The sequence below is a fragment of the Abrus precatorius genome, unplaced genomic scaffold (genome assembly GCF_003935025.1).
Source record: "Abrus precatorius isolate BTA unplaced genomic scaffold, Abrus_2018 Scaffold10, whole genome shotgun sequence".
NCBI lineage: Eukaryota > Viridiplantae > Streptophyta > Magnoliopsida > Fabales > Fabaceae > Abrus > Abrus precatorius.
The window spans coordinates 13,448,394-13,461,053 of NW_020874292.1; the positions used below are offsets into that span (position 1 = coordinate 13,448,394).

Here is a 12,660-nt window from a genome sequence, read left to right on the forward strand (position 1 = left end):
GTAAGTGATTAAATTTTATCACTCAAGTTTTCAATGGATTAGAAATAAATATTGTAAAATATTAAACATTTGTTTAAAAGGAGAGAACTCATAGAAACAAAATAGAGGAAGAAAACATAAATTTCAATGTTTTCCTCTCTAGTTTGTAAGTAAAAAAAATAGGAGAGGAAAAAACTTATAAAACTTGCATTAAATTTATTTCTCCGCATTTAGGAAGAGAAAAGAATTAAATTTTAAAATAATTTTCAAATTTTGAGGTAGGATATTTTTTTTAACTATGTTAAAAATTATATTTATCTTTTATAAAGATTTAGAGAATGTTTGCTTTTCTTTTTAAAAACAGTTTTCTGTTTTTAAAAATAATAATTTGTATTGAATTTTATTTTTAAAAACAGAAAATTGTTTTTAAAACAGTAATTAAACATACTTTAATATTTTTTTTTTCCACATTTTCATCCAGTCAAATAAGACTAAAGAGAGTTATATTTTCTTCTCTTCACATCCTTTCTTTTACTCTTGTATTAAATAATAAAAGAATTCACTCCTTTTCTTTTTAATCATATTTTTTCGTGTCATTTTCTTTTACAAAGTATGACAGCTGCATTTGCTCAATGTACTAAATAATAGTCTGTTGTACTACATCTTTTCTTATTTATATGTTTAGAGAAAAAAAATTGTTCATATTAGACATCTACATAGAGTCTTAAAATTATTATTATTATTATATCCTTGTTTTTTAAATAAAATATTTATACTATTTAAATAATCTAAGAGTAAAAAAATATTAATTTATTGATCTGTTGTTTACGATAAAAAATGACAGTTTTGTAAACAAATAATCCAAAAATAATCTGAGGAGTGGATTATGTCCTCTTTAGGTTCTTTTAAGTGTGTTGTTAATGTAATAGTAAAATTGACATTATAAAGTAGTGGACTAAATGGAAATAGCAACTAGTAGTCAAACAAAAGTAGATGCTTTTACAGAAATATACTAAATAGGAACTAAATTACAGAAAAGGAATAAGCAACAAACTGGAATTAAAATGCAGAAAGGTAAATGTGCAGTAATGTAAACATACGACTCCTCACAACAGCGAACAGCGGCCACCGTGAGTCTCCTTGTAGCTGGTGTCTGGCATGGTACAGGGTTTCAGTGTGCAAAGGTCTTAGGTGTAGTGTCAGGGTGCAAAAAATCGTCCCTATAAAATGATGCTTTGGAGTATTTATAGGCAGGAGGACCACCACCGTTCTCCTTCCTTTGCGGCCACTTCTTAGTAACTACCTTCAACTGTTGATACCCATTATCCACGATTGCTTGTGATTGTGCTGTTGGTTGGAGCTTCTTTCGTAACTGCTATCGCCCACGATCTCCTTTGCGTAGTGGTGAATGTTGATGACTGCTGGTAACCGCTTTTAGATTTTGCAATGACTTGACTTATCAAGACTTTTGTTTTTCTATCTTTCGAGTGTTTCTAGGAGAAATCTAAGAGGCTCATTTAGTGTTATGGCCTTAGAATAATTTCTTCTTGACTTGTCTTTTCGACTAATTTTGGAGTTTTGAGAGTTTGTCTTGGTCTTGTGGACTTAGATATTTTCTTTGCTCATTTCTGTTTTTCGAGCAATTCTAGAGTTTTGAGAGCTTGTCTTGGTCTTGTGGACCTAGAATATTTTCTTTGCTCATTTCTATTTTTCGAGCAATTCTGGAGGGACTCTGGAGCTCAACTAGGCTGGCAAACTTAGAATATTTTTTGACCACTTCCTGTTTTTCGAGTAGTTTTGGGTGTCAGAGACTTAAAAACTCCTCAAAACTCTTCGAAAAGGCCATTAGTTTTGTGAACTTAGAATATTTTCTGACCACTTCCTGTTTTTCAAACAGTTTTGGGTGTCAGGAACTTGGAAACTCCTAAAAACTCCTCGAAAAAAACCTTCAGTTTTGTGGACTTAGAATATTTTTTTGTCAGTCCTATTTTTCGAGCAGTTTTAAAGGAAAATTAATGAGGTGACAAAAGTCTAAAATAGCTCAAAATGTGTCATTTTTTATATGAAACTAAAAGGTCTTAGATAACTTTTCAATACTTCTCAAGTTTAGACCTATTTTTAGGCTTCTTCCTGATTCTCAACATTTTGTCGAAATGTAGCTTCCTTCAACATGATTTTTAACTTATTTTCCTTACCCCAAACATCTGTGTAATTTCTTATCGCTAGACAGATAAATAAAAATGAAAATAGTATACTATAAATATGCATTAGTTTGGATCTATAATATTCTTATCATGGGAAAATTTTGAATAAGGATTCATCATGTTCTTTGTATTTTTATTAAATAATGTTAAACAAGTTGGATATCTTTTAAATATTTTTTTCTACAATTTTATAGTGAGTGCTGGACCAAGATTGAGAACTAAATCATGGATTAGATTTATAAAAGGCTAATAAAATTAAAATGACAGTATTTCTCTTGATAATTTTAATTTCTTTTCTCGTTCTTATTATATTGGAAGAAAATTCTACTATTCAATTCTATCAACTTTGACTCAAATGCATGAACAAAAATTAATAATAATAAGTTACCTCAAATGTCTCGAAAAGTTTGTAGAGCCACTGATAACCTATGTCTTTTCTTCTGTCGACGGCGTAGACAACTTCAAGATGATTTATTATGCCATTTTCACACAACTTTTTACGATCAACAATGGCAAGTCTATGTACATTTGTGTTGTATTTATTTGTTCACCATTGATTTGAAAATTTCGTATCATTTTAAAAATTTTTGTTTGTGAGAGAATATTTTAGGAGTTTATTTTGAATTTATTGTTTTGAGTTGTTCTTTTTATAAATTTATTATTATTATTTTAATTTAATATATATAACTTTTTTTTTACTGTAATTCTAGAACGAGTATTTGGAGATATTTTCTTAAACCAAAGTGTGATTAGATTATTTTATTTTTTTTATTTACAAACGAGAGCATATTTTTTTATCATTTTAAGTTTTTTCTAAATTAAGCACTTTGTTTTTAAATTAATATTAAATTATATCAAATTTTTCATATCAATCTTAATATATAATATGAAAATATTAATTTTTTAACGATAACATTTTTTAATTGATTGTATTTTTAAAGGTTAGTTCTGATTTTTATTGTTAAAATTTTTTTTAATTGACTAAGCATTTATTTTTTAAAATTTAATATCAATCTTTATATATAACTTGTGATATTAATTCTTAAATAAAGTAATTTTAAGTATTTTGTTTAAATGAGAGTGTTTTTAAATATATAAATTATAGATTAAACATTTATTTTTTCAATTTATATTAAATTAAATTGTGAACTTTTCATATAACCTCTATATATAATTTGTGAGTTCTAATTCTTTAACGAAAATGTTTTAGGTAATTTTTCAAACAAGAATATTTTTAGGAATTAGTTATAATTTTCATCTATCTAAGTAAATATTTTTGTAGATTAATAACTTTTTTAACTTAATATTAAGTTAAAATTTAATTTTTTATAAATTTTCCTTTTTATTTAATATAATATAATATTTATCATTTAAGAATTTATGAGTACAAATTATATAGTTTTATTAAGAGAAAATATTTTAAATTAAGTGTTATTATCTTCTTAATTAATTACTTAATTTCTCCTATTTTAATATTTATTTTTTTATTCAATTAAGGTTTGAATTTATTTTTCCATTTTATATTTTTAAAAATATTATTTCCTTAACTTAATTTTATTTTAATATAAAACAATATTAATTATTATAATAAAAGTATTGACTCTTTTTAAAATTTATAAATTTTATTAAATTAAAAAAAACATACTATTTTTTTATTCTATACATGTATAATCCACAAGATTGTACTTTGAACAATGCAATAACAATACCTGTTGTAGTGAGAAATGAATAAGGATGACCTTTAACATTCTCGCTATAGTCAGAATTATTTTACTGTAACTAGAATGACAGACAAAAAAAGAAAAATGTTATCTGATTTTTTTGTTGTAGTGAGAGTTACTCGTCGTAGCGAGAAAGTTGTGAATTTTAGGGGTATTTAAAGAACTTTTGTCTTAGAAACTTTTATTTAGAACCAAAACATCTCTCCCTCTCTATTCTCTTCATTCTCTCCCTCTCCTTCTCAGAGAAAGCCTCCCTAATCCAAAATCTCCCTCGGATTTGAGCTCTAACGTCTATTCCACTCAAATTCTTTAATCCTAAATCTCCCTTGGATCTAAGCTTTAACATCTATTGCAGTCAAATATAAGTAAGTTTCTGAAGTCTAGCCTTAGAATCTCATTCCTATTTCTTTGTTCTTCCTTCTCATAATAGTAATCTATCCTATGATGTTAGGAAGAACTCTAGTTCTTGGGTAGTGTTTCTGGTCAAGAAGTCGAGTTTCTCTCTTAAGCCCACAAAGAACTTAGTGTAGAGATTCATCACCAGGTAAGGGGAGTTACTCCTGAACCCTAAATTCTCTCTAAATATGTCTATTGATCTTGAAACAATGGAGCCACCTTATTCTAAATAGCAAATCCATAAAGTTTTCTTGAAACTATATAAGAAAAATAGATTTTTGATATAAAAGAGGTTTTTGATCTGTTTAAAATCATCTAGGACAAAGTTTGCCATAAAATGTCACGAGTAAGAATGAGTTTAAGCAGTTTTATAGATAAGTTACTATCTTTTTAAATAATATATATGTTGAATGGTGAAAAAATGAAATATGCTAAACTTTAGGCCAAAAGACTCTATTAAGACCAAGAGAATGTGATCTCGGCAATATATTCTGGATTTGCACGATTTGGACTAAGTCTAAGAGTGTGTAACATCCCTACTTGAATTAAATAATTTCTTAGTTCAATAATAAAAAAAATATCAATGAGATGTGATTTAACTCAACAAAAGATATTGGTATATAAAAAAAAAATTGATTTTAGTTATATAAGACCTGGATCAATAAAATGAACTCATTTTAGTTTTGTACTTTGAATCACCATTTAATATAATTACATATTACATAAACTCAAAATGGAAACAAACTCAAATTTATTATAGTTTCATAATAAATCAAATTCTATATAGTAGTTCTCTTCCTGATAGTCCCGTACGAGTAGGATCCTAAAATGATTCCATCTTTGTTCATTGCTTCTTTACTTGAAATTATTTGTAAGGGTGAGCTTCTCTTGCCCATATAATTCTCATTTCATACAACAGTCAAAGTAAAAAAAATATTTCCTAATATATCATACATCATTAATTCCTTCATCACAATTATATATTTTTTTAACTACTAGATTGTATTTGTTTGGAACATGTCCAAACATATATTACCAATATAACTTACTCATTTTAATTAACCAACACAATACCACCATCACCAATATAACATAATCATTCCAAATCAACAAACATAGTATCATATCAATATCATCAGGAGCACACTATTAATCTTTCTTTTGCTCAATCATTATAATTCAATTGAATATCCATTCTCAATATTTCCAATTTTCTATTATCAATCAATCATAACTTCGTGCCACTCTCTCCTTTTCAATTTGAATATTTCATTAATCAAGAGTACTTTAGGTACTCACAGACCCTAAAATCGCTCCCAACATACTCTTTCTAATTATGATGGACTTACGCCAACATAGATAGTTGTCATTTGCCACCACACACGGATACAACGTGCATGTTATTAGGCAAACATAGCAAAGGTATAGTTAGGAGATCAATCATGAATTAAGTGTGAGGCCTATGCATGCTTTCATTGTCAATCATGTACACTTAAGCTATTTGCATTCATCATCCTCATTTTCCCTAGATATCTCAAATCGTCTCTGGACTCTATACCTCAATGTATCTCTGAACTATCTATGTGGTAACTCAAACATGGCACATTACAATCATACTATTCCAATATACGTGTTGCAATTACACTAATCAATGTTAATACATGTGTTATAATCTCACTCGTCTATGTATTACAACACATATACTATAATCGCATCAATCAGTGTCCTTGTAACACATATATCAATCACTTCCTTTTTCTCTTTTCTTATACTTTCTTAGCATTTTCACACATCATACTTTTCATTAATTTCTACTAATAACACATATTCCTTCAATTTATTTTACTTTACATTTTCTTAGTAATTCTCATATATTCACATAGATCTCATTAATAACTTTCACTATCCATCAAGTTTCCTTCATCTCTTTTACCTTATTCATTTTATTAACTCATATCCAAAGTACATGCATTCCTACTTCATCTAGTTCACACACAATGTGACACAATATCTTTTATCATTTAAAGATGGTCAATCCATTTAGATAAAATATACCTAACACTCAACTTTTCAATAAAACATATAATGATAAAACAAGAAAACACACCATTACAAAAACTAATATAATGCTATGAAGGTCGGATACCTTCGGGCTCAGACTAATTGCACATTTCATAAGTATTTTGTTGGAAACCTGTAACACCCCAAGTTTTGTAATTCTTTTATCATAATTATACATATGTGTGTGTTATGATTTTGAGGTTCATTTTGATTTATGTTGGTGATATGGATGTGTACATTGATATATTATGGTTCAAATGTGAATGTTTGCTTGGGAATGGACTGAAAAGTACTTGAGAATATAGGCTGATGTGCGTTGCAGGGACATTCTCGCTGTAGCGAGAAGGTCCTCGGCAAGTTGGCATATCTCGGTTGCGTTCTCGCTATAGCGAGAAGGTCGCAGGAGATGTGGGTGCCTCTATTGCGTTTTCGCTATAGCGAAAGGGCAACATAAAAGGGGTGTTTTCTGGGTTGAATCTCGCTTTAGCGAGATTATGCAGAATATCGTGACTCTTGGGGTATTTGAGGGGTTTAGGGTTCAAGAAAACATAATTCTTACTCTTCCCTCCATCTCTCCTTCGATTCTCTCAACCTCTCACCCTATTTCACCGATTAAATTTTCTCCAAAGCTGTGTGTGCCCTAGATTGAAGGTGGTGATCGTGTTTTGGGGACGTTTGGATGTAAGTTTCGTCAGTTAGGGTTTCGTTCGTGTTTAATCTTTGTTCTCCTCGATTTCTCATGGATTTCTCTATATACTTAGGACAAAAATTTGTGTGGAGAACCCTTCTAATGTTGATTGTGTCATGGGTCTTCATTACAAGGTAAGGGGGACTCTATCCTATCCCCTTGTATTAAAATTTGTTTATATTGTTACTTGTTGGAATGTGATTGAAATGGAACATAGGAAAATATGTGTAGTGATGAAAATTTCGTGTTAATCATAATGTGGTAAATATTAGGTGATGTGTGTGACAAAATGATTGATTGCAATAAGGTTGTGATGGAAATATTGTGTGAAGCATAGTGTGAGTGACTATTGATAATGTGGATGAATGTGTGTGAATGGCATGAATTGTGAATATGGTTGTGTTTGGAAAATGGTTGAAAACTATGAATGGTTACAGCGATATATTGGGAGTGTAGAAGATGGGGGCGGTAGAAATACCTTGGAAAAAAAAGGGTGGTGGTGACACCAATAATGAGAGTGGGTGCACCACAGGCCACACACTCTTCTCCTAATTTGGCCTCTTACCAATACCTTTGCTAAGGGGCCGTGACCGCACATGTTGTATTCGTGAGGCAGGGGCTAACCGATGACCATCCATGGTGTGAAATTGAGTAAGTCTCTGAGGTTGAGGGCATAAAAAAACTGTGATCACAATGCCACAGTGAGTGTGGATAACGTACAGTGAGCGCACGTATGTGTGTGAATTGATTTGAGGTGCAGTAAGTGCACCTGTGCATGAATTGGTGTGAACGATTGATGTGTGAACATGACGTGTACATTGTTGGAATGAATCGATTAATACTTGCTCTAATGTATGATTTAATTCTATTAGGGAATGTTTTGGACTACAGAAGGTGAGTCTCTAAGTTATGTTTGTGATAGTGTAGAGGACTCATCCTTACATTTATTTTTTAGGTAACCAAGACAATCAGTATCAAGCTCAGTGAAGGGATGACTGATACTGCTATAGGACATAGAAAATTATTTTTTTGAAATTGTAATATATTAAATAGGTCATGTAGCTTTATTTTGATTCAAACTTTTAACGTATCCCATATTTTGAAATACTTCATCAAAATTCTGTATTTGGAACTAATAAAAAATGGAATTTTATTATTCTTATTTTAATAGGAAAATATCTTATTGGAAATTATTTGAAAATAAATTAAAGAGTTACGATTTTGGTATTAGAGAAGTACATTTAAACTAGTCTGAGGTATTAGGGCTGGTGCGTCCAAGTTGTGTGCTAATATGTTCTTGTTTACCTGAATTGTGAATGTTTGTTGTTGATTTGACCTGATAAATTGTAGATTGCTGAATTTGTTTGCTAGAATAGGTTAGAAATGGTTGGTAGAGGTAGAGGAGCAGGTATCACTAATGACCTTCTAGAGCAGATGACTGAAGTTCTAAAGGCACTGGTGCATAATCAAGATGGAGAGCCAGCTGAGTATAGAGGGCTTTCATCCTTCACTAGGCATAACCCTACAAAATTTAAGGGAAAGTTTGACCCAAAAAGAGGCCAAAGGTGGGTGGCAGATGTAGAGAAGATCTTTCATGCAATGGGTGCAGGGAAGAGCACAAGGTAACCTATATCACATACATGCTAAGTGGAGAGGCAGAGGACTGGTGGAACTTTACTAATCAGACTTTGCCACAAGAAGGTGGCTACATCCCATGGGAGGCATTCAAGACGAGCTTTTTGGGAAACTATTTTTCCCGGGACCTTAAGAAGCAGAAGGCCCGAGAGTTCCTTGATTTGAAGCAAGGAGCGTGACTGTGAGAGAGTATGCAACAAAGTTTCAAGAACTAATAAAGTACTGGCCTCATTACCAGCATCAAGACGAAGAGGAGGACTTTGGTGCTCAGTTCGAGCATGGATTGAGCCAGAGATTGGTGTTGCAATCAGTGTATTTCAGCTGACTGACTTGTCCACTTTGGTGAGCAAGTGCAGGATATTTTGAAGTGAATTCAAAGGGCAAGACCGTGGACACCAGAGGGGGTGGTCCAATGAGGCAAGAGGAACCTCATCACAGGAGAGGAGCCATACTCGAGCTGTAGTCATTCACAGTCTAGAGGAACCTTATCATAGGAGAGGAGCAGCAGTAGTGGCTCCGGTTCTGGCTCCTTCAGAGGGCCAATCAAATGCTTCAGGTGTGGAGGGCTACACATGTTAAGGGACTGCCTACAGCCACGAACCAACTGTGGTAATTATGGAAAATTGGGACACTGATGAATCCACTTTTTATTGGATTTTTACTTGTCATTTTGATGTTTCTTAATAGAAAAAGTAAACTTAGGAAGTGTAAATAACATAAAAATATCATTTTGGCCAACTATCATAGGTTTCTTAATTTTTGGTTAATTTACATTAATTTACATAGATATAGTTTGCAATTTTGATCATTTGAATAATTGTGCAGGAATTTCTAGACTTTTTCCATGGATTTTTAGCCTTTGAGAAATTTTGAGTTGAAAGTGATCACTTTCAGAAGTGAAAGTGGACACTACAGCAAGCTAGATCTAGAGGGCAGGCCAGAGTAACCACTTTTAGAAGCAATAGTGATCACTCCAAAACCAAAGGAAGCACCCAGACCTGCGCGTGTTTACTCTCAGAAACGATAGTAAACACTCCAGAGAGCCCCAGAGTTCAGGACCCTGCGCGTGTTTACTCTTGTGAACGATAGTAATCACTATGTTCGCGCGTGTTTACTCTTGTAAACAATAGTAATTACTATGATCGAGAGTGTTCACTGTCATGAACGAGAGTAACTACTCTGAAGGCGTCAACTTTTCTATATATGGATTTTTACCATTTAGGGTAGGGGGACTTTTGCAGAACTTTTTCTCTCATATATACCACAAATTTTAGGATACTCTTGGAGAGCCTAGGGTGGCCTTGGGTGACAGCCAAGGGTCCAACCTAGGGTTTGATTAACATTTTCTCCTTACTTCTCTTTGATTTTTGTATTGATGTTATTGATTTCTCTTTACTTTCATTTTGTAATTGTGAGACCCATCCTCATGGAGGGTTAATTTTCTTGTAATCTCTAGTGAGTTCATATAGATTTTTGAGTTCTTGGTTTTTTGAATGTTAATGCAAATCTTTTTCTTCCATGAATTTCTTCCTCCCAAACTCTTGAATTGAATTAATGGTTGAATGAGGGGAGCATTGCGTAATGAACCCTAATCCGTTTTAATGAAATTCTAAATTTGAATTGCTTAATTCTTGTTTAATTCCAAGATTGCGTAATCAAGGAATGAGAGATTGGAGTTCATTGGATTACTTAATTCATATGAAAACATAAGGTTGATTTTCGCTTGTTAAATCAACCTAATTCTGGGAGGAGAGGAAAAGTATTAAATCTTGAGAGGAATAGGGATAGAGTTTATATGAATGAACTAGGGGTTACTACATTTTATCGATTGAACTTTGCAATTTAATTTTCTGCTTAAGTTGATTGAACTTGAAATCACAAAACCCCCCTTTTTACTTGCTTTCTAAATACATTGCACACTACATGTTTGATATTTGGTCACTCGTCCAATGATTCATGGGAGACGACCTAGGCTTGCATCCTAGACTACATAAATTTTTCTGCATATTTTGATGAAGGTTGACGACAAATCTTTTTGCAAATGAGAAAATATTTCGTTCATCAGACACACTGCGAATGTTTGCTGGGTTGCTCCTAAAAAGAGCGGTAGTGTAAGTACTAGCCAGAGACCTGAGTCGAGGGGAAGCACGAGACCGAAATTGAGCATTTCAGGGAAGGTCTTTGCCATGAGTAGGGCAAAGGCTTCACAGTTTGAGGAACTAATTAGAGATAAATGTGTTGTTAAGGGCAGATTGCTAGATGTATTGTTTGACTCGGGTGTTACGCATTCATTCGTTTCCATGGACTGTGTGAAGTGTTTGAACTTGCATGTGACTGAATTGCCATATAATGTTGTGGTGACTACCCCTACGGGTAAACTGGTCGTAACTTCGTGGTTGTGTCTGGGGTGTTTTGTGATGGTGCATGGTAGGGACTTTGAGGTAGACTTGATCTGTTTGCCTCTTTCCCAATTGGATGTGATTTTAGGAATGGATTAGTTAGCCGCCAACCATGTTTTGTTGGACTGCAAGGAGAAGGCCTTGATCTTTGGTGCATTGACATAAAAAATTCCTAGACTTTTAAGTTAAAGTGCGTGAGAGAACATGGTTAATGCTAATGCCTTTATGGTCATGTTCTCATTTGAAGCTAAAAGTGGAGTGGAACTAGAGTATATTCTAGTGGTGAGGGACTTATTGTTTTCCTTGATTACTTTTCTGAGTTACCACCAGAGAGAAATCGAGTTCACCATTGACCTCATTCTGGGAGCAAGCCCAATTTCTGTGGCACTATATAGGATGTCACCAATGGAGTTGGTAGAGGTAAAGAAGCAAGTGGAGAACTTATTGCAGAAACAGTTTATAAGGCCGAGTGTGTCACCATGGGTAGCATTAGTTCTCCTAGTGAAAAAGAAGAATGGAAGCATGAGGATGTGTGTCGACTAAAGACAACTAAACAAGGTGAGGATATAGAACAAGTATCCTCTTCCCAGGATTGATTTGAGATTGGGATATCATCAAATTAGGATAAAGAATGAGGATATGCCTAAAACAACATTTAGAATGCGTTATGGTCACTATAAGTACTTGGTGATGCCTTTTGGTGTGACTAATGTGCCTGCTACGTTCATGGATTATATGAACAAGATCTTCCATGAGTTTTTGAATAAGTTTGTGGTGGTGTTCATTGACGATATCCTAATTTATTCAAAGACTCAAGAAGAACACGTCGAGCACTTCAGGATCGTTTTGCATATCTTAAGAGAGAGGCAATTGTATGCAAAATTCTCTAAGTGCGAGTTTTGGCTGTTAGAAATTCAATTTCTGGGACATGTAGTCTCAAAGGATGGAATTATGGTGGATCCTGTTAAGGTAGAAGCAGTAGCCCAATGGCTGAGACTTACAAATGTGATGAAAATCCACAGTTTTCTAGGATTAGCTTGCTATTATAGGAAATCCATCGACTGATTTTCTAAAATAGCTTTCATTTTAACGAACTTGACCCGTAAAGGGAAGGAGTTTAAATGGAGTAGGAAGTGTGAAGCTAGTTTACTAGAGCTGAAGAGGAAGCTAACTTCAGCGCCTGTGTTGGTTTTGCCTGATCTGGAGTGGAAGTTTTACGTGTACTGCAATGCATTTAGGCATAAGCTTGGATGTGTTTTAATGCAAGACAGAAGAGTAGTTGCCTATGTCTCGAGGCAATTACGTCTGCATGAAATCAACTATTTAACTCATGATTTGGAGTTAGCCGTGGTGGTCTTTGCTCTTAAGGTGTGGAGACACTACCTCTATGAAGCAAAGTTTGAGGTGTTCAATGTCTACAAAAGTTTGAAGTACGTATTATTTTTGGATAAGTTTGTGGTGGTGTTCATTGACGACATCCTAATTTATTCAAAGATTCAAGAAAAGCATGCCGAGCACTTGAGAATTGTTTTGCAGATTTTGAGGGAGAGGCAGTTGTATGCTAAATTCTCAAAGTG

General features: G+C 33.1%; 1 protein-coding gene across 1 annotated transcript; it reads left to right on the forward strand.

Moving 5' to 3' along the window:
- The first annotated feature begins 8,432 nt into the window (after positions 1-8,432).
- On the forward strand, positions 8,433-11,182 carry LOC113851937. The gene is made up of 2 exons (XM_027482214.1): positions 8,433-8,671; positions 10,750-11,182. Exons 1-2 carry the CDS (start codon positions 8,433-8,435, stop codon positions 11,180-11,182), a joined length of 672 nt encoding a protein of 223 aa, XP_027338015.1.
- The last annotated feature ends 1,478 nt before the right edge of the window (positions 11,183-12,660 follow it).

Bases quoted from the DNA above. Each gene is read 5' to 3' on its own strand.
- LOC113851937 (XM_027482214.1), top strand. From the start codon at position 8,433: ATGGTTGGTAGAGGTAGAGGAGCAGGTATCACTAATGACCTTCTAGAG. The intron at 8,672-10,749 runs GTAACCTATATC...TTCGTTCATCAG, and splicing joins GGTGCAGGGAAGAGCACAAG to ACACACTGCGAATGTTTGCT.